Consider the following 19,638-nt stretch of genomic DNA (forward strand, 5'->3'; position numbering starts at 1 on the left):
TTCATAAACTTAAAAGAGAAGTATATAAAGTACCCAGTTTTCAAACCATTTGTGCACATTAAAAATAACTTGTTATTCAGGTTCAATGGTTTTCTTGTTGGACAGTGCTTACGCTGGGGTCTTGCCGCAACAGATGCAATAGATTATAAGAAGACGGCAAGTATAATAATTACAGCATGGAACAGACTGCTGGCAGATACAACAACGTAGCATTCTCTTTAATCATAGTGCTTCCCATAATGTGGGTGGCCACAGGCTGCAAGCATTTCAGTCAATCCCTTCTCCATGCAGCGGTGGTTGTAAAACAGAGCTGAAGTAAACAGCATTCCACAGACCATTAAGAGTTTTTAATTTTGAGAAAATATAACTTCCCTTCACCCCTCCTTTTGGCTGCTTGCTTCTGTCTGCTGTTACCTACCAAATCAGTTCTACTTGAAGTAAATACTATATGATATACTATCTATGGGCTCTTCAAAAAGTTTGTTGTGCTCTGTTGGGGCTTTTGTTATAAACATATATATTACTTTAAAACCTGAATGTTTTGTTGATTTTTGCAGCAAGAAGTAACTTCTGCCCTTACATTAAGTGCTGTATTATGTTTAATTTAAAAGCTTTTCATCTTATTTTCGTTCTCCCAATTTTTTTTCCTCAATGCTCGGTATGGTTTTACTGTTTCTGTAAAACACTTCATTGTCTCTCTAGCCATTCCACAGTACTTTTTCTCCAACCAAATGCAGGGGAACTTTCTGGTGTTTTTTAACCTTGTGAGCAATTTACGGCTTTGGAAACTGATTTCACCTCCTTGATGTTTGACGTATACTAATCTGAAATCTTGAGTTTCATTGAATAGATTCAAGCAGCTAAAGTTGGTGTCATGCAAATAGTTACACAGCATTTACAGGCCTTTTTTTGGAGTACGTAAATCAGCTACAGTTGAGAACAGATAATTTAATTCTATTTTATAAGTGCATTTGCTTGAATTGATATATTTTGATTAATGAATTTTTACGTTGTGTTTAGGCATATTTGGAATCAAGTATGTAAATGAGCTTGAAAGAAATATCTTAACTGTCACAGTGTTAGTTCAAAGATAGTTCAAAGATAGTTCAAAGTCAAATTTTCTTTTGAATCGAAAAAGAGGACAAAAGACTTACATGAAACCCAGGCACTTGTTTAAGATCTGACATAATTAATTAAAGCCCAATGACTTAATGAATCCTTAATGTGATGAGACGTTTCAACTTTTAAATTACTGGTTAAAATTCAGTTTTAAGAATCAAGTCTGCCTGCTTTGCAATGTGTCCCTAGGTAGTAAAGAGTGATACAGGCACTTTTCTCTGTCATTTGTGCAATTTGTTTGTGTCCCAGATAACAAGGACTTTATCCTGTTGAAGTGCATGCACTTCCTGAGGTGTGCAAAGCTTACGAAACCCACATCTCATGACAATGTTTGCTTAAGATTTGACTTACATGCCTCTTAAATTGCTAATGTGCAGTTCTTTTGAGGGTTAAAGATCTTAAGATTTTTAGGTATGGTTAGAGTGGGTCACTTCTTGGTGAGGGGTAATATGCAATGAAAATGGGATTTGACTAATGAATCAAAGATGAGTAGAGCATTGATATGGTGATAGTATATATTCGAGATTTCCAGTAGAATATGTTCTAAAAAAAATTAAATTCGTGAAGGACAGGAGGGTGAATAAAAGATGTTAAACCTATTCATACAAGAAGGGATTGGGGCTGTACCTTTTTAACACAGTGATAGAACATTTAATAGTGAAGATACACATACAGCACGTAGACGATTTCTAATGCTTATTGTCTTGAAGTTTTACTGAGTTCACTGTCAGTATTTTCTTGTTGCTGTTGTTCTTTCAGTTTTGTAAAGTCAGCCAGAGGGAGTTCTTGGTCATGTCTAACATTTTGAAGATTATACATCTAAATAGTTTGTCTTCTTACTAGCTCCTTTGAGAATCAGCATTCTAAGCTGATTTGGACCTTCTCTGGTCACCTGTAGATAGTTACATTGGTAGGATGTTAGAGAACTTGCAATGTTTGCAACTTGCAAGTATTACCGTAGTCTTCTGGTTGAAAATTGTGTGATATTATGAATGGGCTGGGAGAAAACAGACCTCTCTTCTTCAAAGATAATTCATTAACAATGCCAAGCTAACATGATTATAAAGGATTTCTTGGCTTTGGGGCCAAAATAAACAAAAGCTAAGTATGTCAAAGAACCAAATGAGAAACTAAGGATTCTGCTTTCTTTTAAGGCTGCTTGAGCTTTAACAGCAAGTGTCACAATTTGCTAGCCAGCTGACATTTCTCAGAGAGCGCTTTAGTAGTGCCAGGTGGCTCTAGTAAAGAATAATGATTTGTTACTGAGACACAAAAAGAGGCCTCTGTTTGAAGAAATTCTACTGGCATTAGATATTTTTGCTCAACCTAATATAATTGTGACCAGCAGTTGTTGTGTTACCATTATAGGTATATTTTGTGCTTTTTAGGCTAAGAAGGTCAGTGGACAATTTTCTTCCCTTAGACTTTTAATGGTGTGATACTTAGGAAATCCAAACCCGAGGGATTGAAGTAATTTTTCCTGAGTATCATTGTAAATTAGGTGCAGTATTTGCAATGTGTACCTATTGGAAGTATGAAAATTAGACATGGGTACATACATTCACTGAAAAAAGCACAAATTTGAGGTTATGATTTTTCTAGCAATTATAGGACTCACAGATGTAAAGTAAAAGGGAAACAATCTTACAATCTATCCACTCTTGCTAAACTTATTCATGATCAGCTAGTCTTTCATGGTTATCAATGAAGATTTAGATGTGTGCAGATGTCAGATTCTTGTTCTATATGAAGAAGGACTAAAATGAGAAGCTCCAACAAATGCTAAACATGTACATGTAACCAACAGTTTTATTTAGTGTGCTGGTATAGAATTTAGCTAATGAAAACCACCCCATAGATGCATGTATCCATAAACTGTACTGAAATAAGAAAACTTCCTGACAGTAAATGTCAGAAAGAAATGTAGGAAGCAACCCCCTCCTACCCCTATACTTAGGGACTTTGGCCCTAATTAACTAAATTACAGAAGAATTTTCCAGGCTTTCTTAATGTTTAATTGAAACTGAAGTGATTTCTTTTTCACAAAACCTGTGTGTCGTTACTGAAATAGACTCAGTTTGGTAAAGTGAGAGATTGTGTTGACTAGAAAATTACTGAAGTGTATGTGTGTATGTAATTTAACATATTGTCTGTTTGAAATGCATTTTAACCAGTTTTAATTTTAAAGGAGAAACTGGACATTTTGGTTACATTATCAATTGTATATTTAAATATTTTTACTATTTTTTTAGTGTATAAAATATGCAGTCACACACTGATAATTAATTAAGTTGTTCACAAATATAGGCCATATAATTTCCCCTAATCTGTTCACGGAGAATTTTATAAAATGTTTAGAAAACAGAATTGTCTTGAGTAAAACAGTACTTTGAAAGCTAGATTATATTTAAATTTGTATGATGTTTGATACCTTATATTCTTTTACATTTTTATTTTAGTTTGTGGAGAACTATTTTTCTGTCTTTTCCTGGAGGCAAGGAGCAAGTGAGCAAGAGGTCTTAAAAGAAAAATTAAATTCACAAACTTTGTCAAGAATGGATAAGTGTGTGGAAATAATATGAATTGTGTTATGTCAGCATCCCACTCACAGAATTGATTTCCTAAAGAGTTGGTGTTGAAATGGTTCCTAAATGAATGTTCTGCTTTGTCATTTACAGTCTTAGCAACTATGATTCTTTAGAACTGGCCACTTACTTCATAGCAAGAAGGTTTTAAAAGTAGCAAACCTGTTTGTGTTTTATTGTCAGTCATTTAATATAGAGGATATGGGACACAATAAAACTCATAGGCCTTTAGGCAGGATTTTAAGAAAACATTACTAAAAAATATTTACAGGAATTTGGTTTGGGTTGAGCTGCTGAAAGCTAGCAAACAAACAGATTAATTTATATTTAAACAAATCAGAGCAATGTGTATATCTTGCTTACTGAGGACTCTGATTAAATGGTTTAGAAAGTAATGTGGGATCTTAGAATCATACTTCTAAAGAAAAAACCTATTATATAGTGTTTTTATTTTTTAATAATGACTGAAAATCATATTGTCTGATTTTTCTTTAATGTTGCAATTGATATACAGTTTTGAAGGGCTTTTTAAGCCAGATTGGAAACAGAATTTGACTTCTTGTCTTCTAGACTTGTGTTGGAAGCAATGGGCCTTCTGGCTGTAGAGGAAACACCTAAAAACAGCACTGACGTACAGACTCTTGAAATCATTGACATACAAGAAATTCTCATTCTCTGGTAAATGCGAATAAAAAGTAGCACTTCTAAAGCTTCTTCTAAATAAGATGTAGTTTTTCGTGTTATACCTGCTTTTTCTTATCAGAACTGAGGAAATCTGGTTCCTGTTGAATCTGATAGAAAGGTCAGAAATAAACCTAGGAGTTGACCAGATTTCAGAAATTTCCCCGTGGGTATCCATACTGTACTTTAACAGATTCACACAGAACATAATTTTCAGCAAAATGTATTTCAGCAAAATGGTCTCTTCTCAAAAAATAACTGCACTCTGTATTTTCAAGGAAAATATACTTAAGAGAAGTATTCTTTGGAATAAATTATAGATTATTCAGTTCCATCCTGCTCTACTGTTGCTTTAATGACTCATCCAAGAAGGCCAAAAAGAGCTCAGTAGTGTCACTGCAAAGTCTTAATCAGTGTCAGGTTTGAATGGCTTATCCCAGTGAAACCATCCATCACCTCTGTTCAAAATACACTGGAGCTGTTGATTTTCACATCTGCTTCTGAGCACATTCAGAATCATAAATACTTTGGAAAGAGTGTGTTGAGGAGTTTCCAGAAATAAATTGGTTTATCTGGCTGCCCTGGAATGTCTTTGAAACTGTGTCATAAATTCCAGGACAGTTGCTACACAGATACATTTACTAGCATAAAACTTGCCATCCTGTAAAAAAATCAAGTTCTATTTTTGTGTTGATGTCTAATTTCAGAAGTAAATGTGCCTTTAATGCAAGCTTCTATATTTTTCCTCATTGATGTGTGCAGGAAAATATTGGTTATTTCAGAAAGAAGGAGTAACAGGATTCAGAGCTTTTGGATCCCTGCTTGGTAAATACAGTATCAGAAGGCTAAAGCATCTCCTGCCTTGCAGGGTATGTGGACACTGGCTGAGTTGCTGTCTGCTTGGGGCTGTGTTACTTAAATCAGTGGAAGAACAAGTTCTGCTCCAGAAAAGTAATTTCCAGGCTTTCATAGATGCATGTGCCTCATTAGATGGTTGTCAGTGAGAAACAAAGTTGTGGAGCAACTCAACAAATCCCTTGTAGCACATGGAAAACAGCCTTCTTTAATTAAAGAGGAGTATCAAAAGAGTTAGCTTAGCTTATGTAAAAAGTGTTTTTGTTGCTTAGTCCTCTTTAGAATCACAGAGGTTGGAAAAGACCTGTAAGATCAAGTCTAACTGTTAGCACTGGACTGTCATCTTGCCACCTAACCATGTCCCCAAGTGCCACATCCACACAACTTTCAAACACTTCCAGGAGTGATGATGCTACCAGCAGTAGGGCAGCTTTTTCAGCGCCTGACTATCTGCTCAGTGAAGAAATCTTTCCTAATAACCAATCTAAACCTGCCCTGATGCAGCTTGAGACCAGGTCTTCTTGTCCTGTCACTTGTTGCTGAGACTGTAACAGGAGAGACCAACCCCCACCTGGCTACACCCTTTCAAGCTGTTGTAGAGAGCAATACAGTCTCCCTTCCTGTTCTCCACGCTGAACACCCCCAGCTCCCTCAGCTGCTCCTCATGGGACTTGTGCTCAAGAGCCTTCCCCAGCTCTGTTGCCCTTCTCTGGACACTCTGCAGCTCCCCAATGTCTTTCTTGTCATGAGTGGCCCAGAACTGAACAAAGGATTTGAGGTGCAGCCTCGGCAGTGCCGAGTACATGGGGACAATCACTGCCCTGGGCCTGCTGGCCACACTATTGCTGATACAGGCCATGATGCCATTGGCCTTCTTGGCCAGCTGGGCACACACACACTGTCTTGGGTTCAGCCTCAGGTCCTTTTCCTGGTGCAGCTTTCCAGCCTCTCTTGCCTGTAGTCCTTCATGGGGCTGTTGTGACCCAAGGGCAGGACCGGGGACTTCACCTTATCAAACCTCATACCACTGGCCTCAACCCATCGATACAGCCTGTCCAGATCTTTCTGTAGAGCCTTCCTACCCTTCAGCAGATCAGATCTCCCACTCAACTTGGTGTCATCTGCAAACTGACTGAGGGGACACTCTAGAGGATCAGATCTAAGCATGTTTGGTCTCAAACATTCTGAATATTGCAACAGGAAAGGTGTGATCAGAGGAGAGGGTCCTGTGGAGCTAGGGCAGTGCTGTTCTGAACCAAGTTCCTGCTCTGACTTAAGACTTGTGCTTAGTCCCCCACCCCCACCTCACCTCCTGGAGAAGGGCTGGCTGTGCATGAGTGAACAAAACCGTGTGACAAGTCTAATTTATATGAGGTATGCACCAGCTGAACTGTAAAGGGAGTGAATCGGATCCCCTCTTCCTTTTTTCTCTCTCTCTTATTTCTTTGGCTTTCTTTCTCTTTTCTCTTTTTCTTCTCTCTTTCTCTTTTGTTTCCTTTGTCTTCTTATCCCAGCTCTGGACCATCCACATGACAAGACTGCTTTGAGATCTAAGGACTGGAGATGGGATTTGTTTTTTTCCCTTGCTTTGCCTAAGCAAATCATATCCTATCCCATCCCATACTCCATACTGAACTTTGTTGTGGGTGTGGGGAGATAGTGGAAGTACGTTATGGCTTGTTAACCAGCACCTTTGAGTTGGGGTGTTGTGGTTTGTGAGCCAGGACCTTTGAATATTGGTGTGTAAGGACTTATTAGCCAGAACCTCTTACTTAAATGTGCATATTTAAGGCCTTCTAGCCAGCACCTTTTCAGTCTAAAGCAGTGGGCTGGTTGCTGTAGTTAAGACAACTGTACAATAAAATATGAGTTTTTTGACATGTGATCTGGTGTCTTGTTCAGCCTGATGAGAATCTATAATGGGCATCATGCCCCATGCCAATGGGCTGTGACATGCACTTGTTCCCCTCGTTCCAGTTCATTAATACAGATGTTTAACAGGAATGGCCTCAACACTGAGCCCTGGGGGACACCAGTATCGACCAGAAACCAACTGGAAGTAACTCCATTCACCACCACTCTCTGGGCTGCCTATCCAGCCAGTTTTACACACAGCAAAGGATACACTGATTCAACCCACGAGTAGCCATCATCTCCAGTTGAATACTTTGGGAAATGGTGTCAAAGTCTTTACTTAAGTTACGAAGATGATGAAGGGTCTAGAGAGGAAGCTGTACAAGGACTGGCAGATTTTACTTGGTTTGTTCAGCCTAGAAGTGGGAAGACTGAGGGGAGACTTCATTGAGGTCTTCAGCATTCTTATGAGGTGAAGAGGAGGGACAGGCACCGATCTCTTCTTTCTAACAACCAGTTCAGGACCCAAGGATATGACAGGAAGTTGTGTCAGGGAGGTTTAGGCTTGATATTAGTAAAAAGTTCTTCACCCAGAGGCCAGTCTGGCACAGGAATAGTCTTCCCAGGGCAGTGGTTACAGCACCAGCCTGACAGAGTTCAGGAAGTGTTTGGACTATGTTCTCAGGCACATGGTGTGACTCTTGAGGATGGTGCTGTGCAGGGCCAGGAGTTGGACTTGGATGATTGTTACAGATCCCTTCCTACTCAGAGTATAATTCTGTGAATCTGTAAAGGTCCAGGTAGACAACATCCATGCCTTTTCCTCATCCACTAGCATGTCACCTTGTCAGAGTAGGAGACCAGGTTACTTGAGCAGGATAACTTTACTGACACATAGAGGGAGTGATAAGCAACAAGACAGTGACTTCTTGTCTCCATTCATGTTGTCAGAAGTCTTCAGTTTCAAGTCTGTTCTCATTTCTTCCACTTCCCCCGAGTGAATTAATTTGAAATAGCCTTACAGACAATCTGTAAGTCAGAGGAGTAAATGTTAATGCAGGCCTCCCCTATAGGATCTTGTAGATAGGAAGCAGTATGCTTACAATGATAAAGAAATTAGTTTATTTCTTTATGCTAATGATCATGGGATTATCGGACTATTAAAGATATTAGCATTCTCTCTGCAGCAGTGGGTTTTGTATTGTCTGGGGTTATTGCTCTGTAAATTACATCAATAAAATAAAGCCATTGGCAAGGTTGTTCAAAAAAGTCGGTCATTGTGAGGGTTTTATAAAAATTCATTAATTCAGTTTCAGGTTGAATGGGATTTTGTCCCATTCAGAACTTTAGTCCTAGGCCATGGGAATGGATTTATTCTCTTGCGACTAGAACAAAGGTGGTTTCCTTCTTACTTACTCAGTGGTGAGGGAAATCAAGAAAAAAGTCAATTCTGATGTTGCACTATGCCTTACTGCTGTTCATTTTCCAGACTCAGACACCTTGATTCTAGAAATGCAAGAATAAAAGACACCTTGTTAATATTTCCTTTTGAATGCAGCACTTCTGCTGCAGATTAATCCATTTTCCTGGCTTGTAGAATGAGATATTAGTGGATTTCACAGTGAGTGGTAATTGATTCACTACCAGAAATAAATTATGATTATGTAGATCCAGCTCTTAATTTTGCTGGGGTAGTCTAGGATCTGTGACTGGTATCATCAATACAGGAATGCATATAGTACTGACAATTTTCTTATCATGTACTTGAATGCCTTGTAGGTATTGAGCTGGAAATGATTCCTAAAAAGTCATCAGTGTCAAAAATACTGCTATGTTTTTTTCTTTTCGAAAATGCTTTTGGGGAAGATTCATTATGTAGTAATGGAGCCTATTACTATGTTTGAGTATTTGTATTGCCTCCTATATATATGAGAAAATCTGAAATCTTTTGGATTTCTGTATAGTACTTTCTGAAAGAGTTAATCTCAAAAATGAAGGAAGAAACTTAAATGTAAGAGAATGTTGTTTTACACTCAGTCTTGGAGCTAGTTTTAACCAAATTCTACAGTATGATGTGAAATAACCCTTAAGATCTGAGAATTACTAGATTTTAAACTTTGTGAACTTCAAACCCAACAGTTTTCAGTGCCATTTAGTTGAAAATTAGCCATTACTGGTTTGCACTGTCTTTTTGATACTCAAGTTGATAATACATGGGATGAAAGAGAATGGACAAATATAAGAAAATAATTACCTGATTTTTTTTGTTCTTCTCAGTCAGATCTTATTAGAGATTGTCTGTTGGAATAGTTTGCTTCTTTTACCTTTCCATGTTCTAACTGGAAAATTGTGTTTCTCACAAGTATTGAGTTTGTCTTTCCAGCTGACCTGCTAAGAAAAATAATATAAAAATATTGTCTTTAATTGGAGGTTATTAGGTATAAGGTTTATTTCTAGCCATTATACTACCCCTTCCACACCATTTGTGAGGATTGTGGTAGAACAGCTGGAAGCTGCTTGGTTTCAAGGAACAGTTCAACTTAGACAAATCATAGTCTTGGGGAATGGATTGGGTTGGAAGGGACCTTCAGCTATCATATAGTACATTGCCAATGTCCCTTGCCATTGCCAGGGATACCTTCTTGTAGATCAGGGTGCTCAATGGCCCATCCAACCTGGCCTTGAACACATCCATGGTTGGGGCATCCACCAGTTCTCTGGACAACCTGTTCCAGCGTCTCTGTCTTTCTGAGCTGCAAGTGCACATTGCTGGCTCATGTCCAGTTTCTCATCTATTAATATTCCCAAGCTCTTCTCTGCAGGGCTGCCCTCCATCCCTTTATCCCCAATGATTGGTACTGGAGATTGCCCTAACCAAGGTGCTGGTATTTTCACTTGGCCTTGTTGAATTTCCTGAGGTTCACACAGGCCCATCCCTTATACTTATGGATGACATCCCTTCCCACAGGGAATCAGCTGCACCACATATTTTGGTGTCATCTGCAAACTTGCTGGGGGTGCACTCGATCCTACTGTCCCAGTCAATCCCATTGCATTGAGGAATATATTATATATTCCTTGTCCTAACAGCTTATTTGTCAAGTATGAGTGAAGCGTCAGTAGTGATTTTTCTTTCAGACAGCTCTCTGCTAAAATAGGGTAGTAAAATAATTATCACTTACAACCAGAGTTATGTAAGAAGTAAATAAGCTACTTTTTCTAGAGAGGAGAACTTTCTGTATATGTTCTAGAAAAGCAAGAAAGCTTTTAAACTGGAAAAGACAAATGCTTTAACTTACTGTTAATAAATATCTTCATTGTATGTAGGGATGTCTCAGGCTTTCCACTGCTGCAGTTTCAGTAAAGTGAAAGTAAGACATAGAGCTGAATTTTAAATGTTTTCTATTTTTAGTACATGTCTGTCTTATATAAATACCTAATAGCTCCTTTCATCGTGACTACAGTATCTCCTTGCCTGTGTTTCCCTTGCCCCCTTCTGGCTGTTCTGAGGTTTTGTACATTAAAAAAAAAAATAAAATTGCAAATTCCTTGCATGGGTCTAGTAAACTGAAAATGAAACAACAAAAAAAACTTCAATCAAGTAAATAAACAAATAAAACTCTAAAACAATACTGAACCAAAAAACAACTCAGGGAAATGTTGCCGAGCATATGCAGACTCTGATGATGTGTAGTAATTCTGGCTTCTCATTTCTTCTATTGCTTGGTTAACACTAGCTGTTACACAAGGGGAAAGTAATTTTGAAATTTCTCTTCACAAAAAGTGTGTTTGATTATTTTTATCCTTGGGAAAATTCTGGTTACAGAAAGGGTCACTAGATAATAAATTTCACAGTGTTACAGGTGAATATATGGGGTTTTATGCTATTCCCTCATTTAGCTGTCATTAGCTGCCAAGACAACCTGTCAAATCCTTTTCAGACATTTTTATGTTTATTGTCACTGGTCAAAGTTTTTTGTAAGTCTTTCACTATGTAATCCAACAGACTTGGTAATTTTCAAGCCCCTTCTTTATCTCTAGCAAAAGTGGCATCCCAGGTTTGTTGCTGTAACGCCTCTTTTATTTTGTTTTCAACTTGGAGTTTGGTCCCTTATCTCATTCTACTTGGCAAACTCTCCTATTTTATAGGAACTAATTGCCTGAACCCTTGCTAATGTTCTGCAAAGAAAATTTAACTTTAGTAATAGTTGCAAAAGACAATAAAAATATATGGCTTTTTATTAATAAATTGATTAAGGCCTCTTTGGATATTGATTTAATAGATTTTAGCTTTCACTTTTGACATATTTAGAGGCTTGTACATTTTGAAAATCTGCTCTTTTCTGTCTTAAGAATGCAAAAGTTGAATGTAAGTCACTACTTTAAAATCTATTTTGCTGCAGCATTTTCCCTCCTCTTTGGTTTTGGGGAATTCACTGGATAGCAATAGAACAGCAGTGTCTCCTACTAAGGGCTATCTAGGAAAAGAGGTTTACAATGAAGGAAAAGGATACTTAGGCCTTTAACATAACTCTTCAATGTAGCAAACGAATGCTAAAGTACAATAAATAATGTATCCCAAATGCTTGTTACTTATTTTGATGACAATTAATTTTCTTAGACCTCTGGTATTCTTCTGCTGATTCTTCTCTCTCACATCAATCAAACATGGAACACATGGATTGAATATATCTAATTTCAGTACTTCTGAAGCAGTTGCTTTTAGGGATATTCAACAAAAGCAAGTATAAATACTTGGATTTCTGCAAGGAGAAAATGAGTTAATGAGATTTCTTTTCTTTTGGTCTCAAAATCTTTCATCAGGTTCCTCTTTTTATTAGAAAGAATGCATAGAACGAAGCAGCCTAAACCCATGGAAGTCACAGAGCTTTCATCTGAACTTTCCTTTAATCATATATTTTTTAAATTAAGACCTTTTCCAGTGTATACTAATCCTGACTCTCTGTTACAAAGAATTTTATATACTTAGTGCTGTATAAAGTGTAATCTACTTTATACTTGAAGTGTCTATGATACATAAAGCCCTGAAATGAACCCTGGAAAGGGAACATAACTGTTGTTGTATCAGCACGTAGCAGGCAAGAACAGGAAGAAACGAAAGCTGTAAAAAATGCAGATCAGATTATTTGATAATCAACACAGAAGTACCTGTGCTCAGTTGTGACACCAGGATGCACAAACCTGATCAAGATTTTGGTTTTCATGAATGAGTTTGCTTGGGAAGGTGCTGGGGTGTAAAATCTGTCCAAATGACAGCAGAGCTGTAGTATAATGCTGAAGAACTGGGAAAGCATGAGAACTATGTTCAGAGTTTCTGTACACACCTGCAGAAGCAATGTACCAAACCTGTTAATCTGACTTGGAATCTATCATCAAAGGATTGCTTAGATTATTGTATGCTGTATGTAAAAGATTTTAATGAGATGCAAAGCATTTCATAGTGAAATTGGTAGAGAAGTAAATGTCAAGCTAAGATTTTATCACTATATTTTCAAGATAATGAGAAAATTAAGCAAATTATGTTATGAGGCCATACCCTGAATCCCAGGGTATCTTGAAAGAGTGATATGGAAAAATAGATGTGAATTCCACACTTTCTCTTCTTGATCATGGTACTAATTGAGACTACAGATGATTGAAACAGCTCCCAGAGAGCTGAAACCTAGCAAAGGTCTGTCTGGTTGTGATGTGAATGGTCTCCATTGCTGTTGGACAGCTGCTGAAACCGTGTGGAGTGTGTGAACCCTGGTTGGATTGTAGCAGCTGCAGCATTTTCCTTACGGTTGGTGGGAGCTGCCTGCTCTTCTGTGTCAATGGTGTAAAATGCCCACAGCTGATTAAAAGACCTTACCCTAGGCAGAGTTCAATAGCTGATGTATCTTTTTACACAGCCTGTTGTAGCCTGATACTTTCTTTATTGCCATTCTGTTGATTTCTCAGAGTTTGCTGTGCCATCTCCTTTCTTCCTCTAAGTGGGAAAGTAGTGAAGCTGAAACCAGTTCATTCATATCAGCTCTGGGCTACACATCAGAAGATTATTACTGTCACTTAGTTAAAAATGTAAGTATTTTATGTAATTGAGATTTTGTTAATAATAAATCACCAATGTATAAGCACAAGCACAGAGCTGTCATTGTGGTAAGGAACGTGAACTGAATTTTGTTTATCTTTTCTTACCTCAGTTACAACCTTTTAAGGGAGAAAATGAAGTGGGAGATCTCTGGACAAATGATAATTTTTTTATTAGATTACACTACAATAGATGTTCATAAAAACAAAATTCCCATTCCTGTTGTGCTGTAACAGAAAAAAACCCCTATTCTATCATTATTTTTTCCCCATGAAGTTAAAATTATATTTATGTATTAGAATATAACTTCTAAATGTTTTCTTTACTGTATCCACTAAATTTAAAATGGGAGATGAGTTCTATTTGTAGGTAAAGTCACTTTTATATTTAAGATGCATAAAAATAGGGAGAATAATATTTCATAATTGGAAAAGGATAAAGCATGTAAAAATTTTTAGTAATGCTCTTCTGAAAGTTTTGTCTTAACTCTTGAGGAAGCAGAGCTAAAATGAGTATCTTTTTAGTTTTAAAATATGTAAGGCATATAGTGTGTTAAAATAACATTTTGCAGCACAGTTGACCTCAGTAGTTAAAAAATTAAAAAATCAGAATAGATGAACAGAGGAAGTTATTAACCTTTACAGTACATCAGTCACACAGAGAACCATGCAACTAATGTCTGCTTATTGGCAGTAAATGTAATGTATTTGATTTTATTTCTTTTTATTGTATTTAACAGATGGTCTTTTCATTAGTAACAGAACTCAGAGAAAACCAGTTCAACGGACTTACCATTCAGGGGAGGTAGGTGTTATCTAAACATAATTTTGAAATGTTTTGGTTTGAATCATTACAGTTCAATGAGGATCATTTTACAGTCTTGGGCAATTTCAGCTTCAGTTGAAAAGTTTTGGATACATATGTAGATAATCTAAGGGATGGAGTTTTTATTTAACTTAGGAATCATAGAATGGTTAGAAGGGACTTTCAAAGAACGTTTGCCTAATGCTGGTGTTATCACTATTTTTGAAGTGATCATGCCTTTTTTTGCTGTGAGATTTGTACCTTTCTACTAACTTTGAGATGTAGATTATAGTCTTTTGGGTACTCTAAAAATTATGTCATTTGATTGTCAGTAGATCGTTTCAATTTCATGTAAATTAAGTAAATTGCAGCTAAAAAACCAAAAGGAAAAATAAGGATAAGTATTTTTAATATAAACTGAGTTCAAATTGTGTCTTCTGTTTTAAGTGTATTCAACTTATTAGATTAAATCATTAATAATAGAATAATAAATATAAATTACAATCTGTATTATAATATAATATAATTGTTATTAATATTAATATTAATTATATTTATAATTATTAATAATGCTAAATGGTAGTAATGTTATTTCTATAATGATTAAATTATTAGCGATTAAATAATTACAATAGTATTATAATAAAATTAAATTATTATTATTAAACAGTAAAATAACTAATAATTAAATAAAATAACTTAAATACTATAAAATTGAAATAATTAATAGTTAATTAATTGAATTAAAGAAAATGCCTGTGCACATTCTGTTGCCCTCCAGAGTCAAAAGTGATGCTATGAAGAAATGAGTTCTATGACCTATTTTACACCACATAGCTTGTAAAATTACAGGAAAGAACAGGCGGATTGAATTATCTTTCTTGTATCATCAGCCAAAAACTTGGCTATTCTACTCCTCTTCCTCTTTGTGCCTAGGTATTCAGTAAGGAAGATTAAATTAGCTAAATTTGTTTAGAGCTGATTTTATTAAAATAATGAATGCAGTTAATGAGGAGTATCATGAAGTTTTGTTCCATGTAGGAAGTAAACACGCATGTTTTAAAAAGTAGGACGAAACAAACTTGGCTGAAAAGCTGGTTGAGACTGTTGGGAAGAGAAATACCTGATTTCTACTGGGAGGAATGGAGAACTTCATACTGATGTGGAATTTTGGGTGTGGAAATTACGGTGTGGCTGTTTATTCAAAGTAGTTTGCTTTTAGAGGTGTAAATTTTCTGCTTTCTCCATGCTTTCCAAAACTCAGATGACAATGTCTGTGCAAATTCATTGTACACAGTGGAATGCATTGTGCAATATTTGCCAAGCACATATTTTGAAGACTATGTAGAAGAAAATTGCCTTTACAGGGTTTTTCTTCTGAGGTTAAATAAGAGTAAATGAATCTGCTAATCTTTGCTAATCCTGGATGAGGAATTAGAAACAAAATTTTACAAAGGGGACTGATTTAGTGTTTCGGGTCTGTGTGTCCTGGAAAACACTGCTGCGTTATAAGATCATCCTTATAATTACCCTTCCTACAAAAACACTTGTAGCAAAAATACATTTCAAAGTATTTCAGTGTAAGAAACCTTAAACACATATTTAATCAGGCAATTACTCAGAAATGTGCACTTTAAAAATGTGACCTGTTTTATTTCTCTCTCTGTTAAATCATAATGGTTAGTACCTCATGTCCACAGTGCTGAGCAGCCTGTTAATTCTCATCTCAGCAGTAGTGTTGGTGATTCCCCAGAGAAAATACTTTCAGATTCTTTCAGAGAATGCACATCTTTTAGTGAACATTGAGATCAGGAGAAGCTTGCAGGAACTCAGGGAAGCCTTTTACAAACAATCTAGCACCTTTTACTTTGCTAGAATTCAGAATTTCATAGTTCTTGGTCTTTATAAGGGTCTTCCTGTCAAAGCTACAGTTTCATGTGCTAGAAACTATATATACTCTGTGAAAGTTGTGATTTCCTTTTGCAGAGCTAGTCTCTGCCATTTAAATTTTTTTAAATTTAAAGGTTCCAAAGGTTCCATATTTCTTTATGTTCCAGATTCCACTGTCTTTAGCCATTTCCAACCATGTAGTTTTAGTGAGAAGGCCCAGTGAGTGGTTTGTGTGTTAAGATCCAAAGGTGCTACATATTCCTTGAGCTGTAGATCTGTAGATCTGTAAGAAAAAATTTTCAGCTGAGCATTTGAATACAGCAGGATTCATAAATTGTTTCTGTTAAGAGGAGAGCAAGGTTAAAAAAGCAACAGAAGGCCTGAAAGCAGCTAGGTTGTCTCTTCTGAGATTGCAGGAAACTTGCATGGGAGCTATGAATCTGTAGTCTTCCTTCACTGACCCTGGGAAAGACACAGCATTGCCTACTAGGAAGGATGGGGTGATGGAACCAACACAACTGGGTTCAATTCACAATTGTGTTGATATCCCTCACGTGGTTTGCTTTGAGCACTTAAATGTCAAAATTTTATCCACCTTCTTAAGATTCAGCACACAATATGGAATGATATGTCAACAGTCATTCTAGTAAATGTAAAATTCAGCAATTAAATATACATCTCTTACATGTAATCTTCTCTAACTAATTAATATCCTTTCTTTTAGCTTAACTGTTTAGAAATTAAAGTTTTGGCTTTTCTGAAACATGAATCATGTTTATTTTTCCCCTCAGCATTTCAGCTAGCCGTGTGAATGCTGTGTCCATTTTCTGTGTCCCTATCATTACTTTGCCTGATCTAACTCCATTGCTGGAAACTCTCCTTCTTTATCATGGAGGTTGTTCAAAAGAAATTCTCAGTTCAGAGTTTCTGGAGGCTGTGAATGAAGCCTTTTTAGAGTAAGTAGCAGGGTCGGTATTACTGTTTTGCTTTTTCATGAAGATTAATTCAATTAAATGTCTTTCCTCTAGGTTTGTATGCTGAATGCACTGTACACCCACTTTCTAGTAAAGTATTTCCCTTGTAGTTGAGTAGCAGAACTGAGTTTGTGGGCCAAAGCAGAACTTTATATTGCTGAGGCACAAATTGTGTCATAACAGCTTTAAATATGGACTGGGACTTTCTCCCACCTATTCCATAAAAAGGAGGTTAAAACCTTCAGTAGATTTTAGGAATTTTGTGGAAATTGTGATAATTTTTCATAGAAATGTCATTTACCTTTCATATAAGTGTATTACCATTCCTAACTTGAAATTCTGGGAGCCATTTTAATTTTTCTGTGAATAAGATACATCCTTATGTTTGATGTTTTCATAATTATTTTGGTGTTTTTTCTTTTTGTATGTGTTTTGGTGTTTGGTTTTTTTGGTTGGTTGGTTGGTTGGTTGGTTGGTTTGGAGTTTTTTTGTATTTTTTGGGGGAGGTTGTTGTTTTTTGTTTGTTTGTTTTGCTTGGTTGGTTGGTTTTTTGGTTTTTTTGTTATATTGGTTCTCCAGATTTTAAATTCTCCTCGTTTACAGCAGATTAGTTTTAACGAATCTGAGAGGAGCAATTTGTGGAATATAGCTTTGCTTGTTTTGCTATTACTAAATCCACTGTTCTGATAAAAGTAGTCTGTGGATGAAAATCAGCTGAGTGAAGCTGAACATCAGCAAGGTTGACTATGCTAGGCAAGGAAAGATGTCAGGGAAAGCACAGCCCACTTTTGCTTGAGAATTGTTTTATTCAAGTTGTAGCTGAGGCATTGTATTATGAACAAATTTTTTTATACTAGAAAATGCCCCTTGTGATCACTTTACGTCAATTATCCATTTCTCTCTTTTTAAAATCAGTTTTAATTGCATCGTTTGTGCTCATCATAATTTCTGAGATGTTCCAATGAAGATTTTTGTAGTGGTTCATTGAGGGCTCGAGACAAAAACTAATAATTAATAGAAAAGCACAATAACCAATCCATACATTTTACTAGAAGCTGAGGAAAAGGAATGAAAAAGGCATGGGGAGGTTTGTAGTGAAAGATGTGCCCAAAAAAGACAGAGATATCTTTCAGTCTTTCCCTTGTCCATATTTTGTGACTTCAGACTGTACATGTTCTGCAAATTTGGAAGGCTTTGAGGGCAAGTTCACAGGTTCTGTATGGATGGTTTGTTCTCATGTCAGTAAGCTGATAGGCAGTCCATCATGACAGACTTCTGGCACTGCATGGTGTGAGTATGGCCATTCTTTTATGGCCAGAAGAGGTTCTTCTGACTGAAATAAATGTCTCTTTTCTTAACTTTTGAGCTACTTATCAGAGTGAGCAAAAATGTCTGATCTCACGTGGCTTTTGACTAAGCCAGGGTCCTCAACAAAAGGGCATGGTTTCCCTCAGAGCAGACAAAGGCTCACACATGCTTTGCATGATATATCCTTGGACTGTCATGGAAACTCATGTGGTATGAATATGAATGTGCTTGTATTTTGGGGTTTTTTCCCACTGACAACTGAATTCTATTTTCCCTAACTCTGTCATTGTGCTCTGAACATATCATCCTTCTGAACATGGGTGAAGCCTACCCCAGAAAACAGGGCACTTGCAGAGCTCCTGAGACCTCAGAATGGTCCAAACAGGACCAGCTGCATGTTCAGCTGTGGAAGTGCAATCACTACAGTTAACTTCCTGTATGGTTTTTAGATCTTGGAGTTGTAACACTTCTATATAAGCTTACTAGCTTTCTTTTCCTGCCATAATATCTATAATATCTTCCATGCTACCACATAAACAAGAAGAAAGTTGGTAGTGGCAAAATTAGCTAATCTCTTGTCATTCTTAATTTACTCTGATCTGCATATGTACTTTAATAGTAATACTTAATAAAAGAGCATTCTGAAATTGAGCATTGCTTTACAGTTTTGAAATTCTGGATACTTTGATGCATTTCTTGTCTCCACATGTACACTTCAAGGTGATTACATAGTATTGAGTGGAAAAAATACAGGCTTTTTAATGAAATTCAGAATTCTGAGAGCTGATATTTAAATGAACATATGGCAGAATAAATGCATCAAAAATAGATCCTAAAACGGCATTAGTAGTCTTTCTGCTAATATTTTTCTTTTTTATCAGTAGCTTTAATTTGCATGTATTCTCCAACCTAATTTTATAGTTTTTTAATTTTGATTTAAGACCAAGGCAAATATTTTTTGTTATTTATGTATTGTTTTGGTTTTAACCATTCATTTGCAACTATCACAACAACTACAAAAATATTCTAGGATATTTGTGCTGTGATATCTCTTCTTGAGTGGATAGTTTAATATATTTTGTTTTGTGCCGGTCCACATATATGCCCTTTTTTCATAGTGATACAACATTATACTTCAGCTGGGCAATATCTGAAGTCTTTAGGTGAAGAGATGACTTGTATTCTTAACTGTTTGTCTTTTAAATGGCTCTGGTCAGTGCTGGTGGGCTGAAGACTTAGCTACCTGTAAGTAATTTTTTTCTTTTATGTTCTTTTTTTGTAGTTTTTGTTGTTTTCATGTTTTTTCCTTATTTCTGTGCAAAGACAGTAATGCTTTGGTTATACAGCAGAAATACTATGCAGGATTTTCCTCCTTATCTGTCAGTGGCTGTCTGCAGGAGCTAGTCCAGGTTTGAGTCAGCACAAAGGTCCAGGGACAGGACATTTCTCTAGAGAGAAAGGGAACTTCAGACTTAAA

General features: G+C 36.5%; 1 protein-coding gene across 3 annotated transcripts in view; it reads left to right on the forward strand.

Moving 5' to 3' along the window:
* Window positions 1-19,638, forward strand: part of FANCC (FA complementation group C) — a 79,801-nt gene that overhangs the window by 34,700 nt on the left and 25,463 nt on the right. For all 3 annotated transcript variants that reach the window (XM_085043703.1, XM_085043705.1, XM_085043704.1), the window contains exons 5-7: window positions 13,056-13,175; window positions 13,925-13,989; window positions 16,671-16,835. In XM_085043703.1, the coding sequence (XP_084899829.1) occupies window positions 13,056-13,175; window positions 13,925-13,989; window positions 16,671-16,835 (350 nt within the window). The remainder of the gene's footprint in view (window positions 1-13,055; window positions 13,176-13,924; window positions 13,990-16,670; window positions 16,836-19,638) is intronic.

Source organism: Lichenostomus cassidix, chromosome Z (genome assembly GCF_008360975.1).
Source record: "Lichenostomus cassidix isolate B80296 chromosome Z, HeHo_3.0, whole genome shotgun sequence".
In the NCBI taxonomy this organism is placed as follows: Eukaryota; Metazoa; Chordata; class Aves; order Passeriformes; family Meliphagidae; genus Lichenostomus; species Lichenostomus cassidix.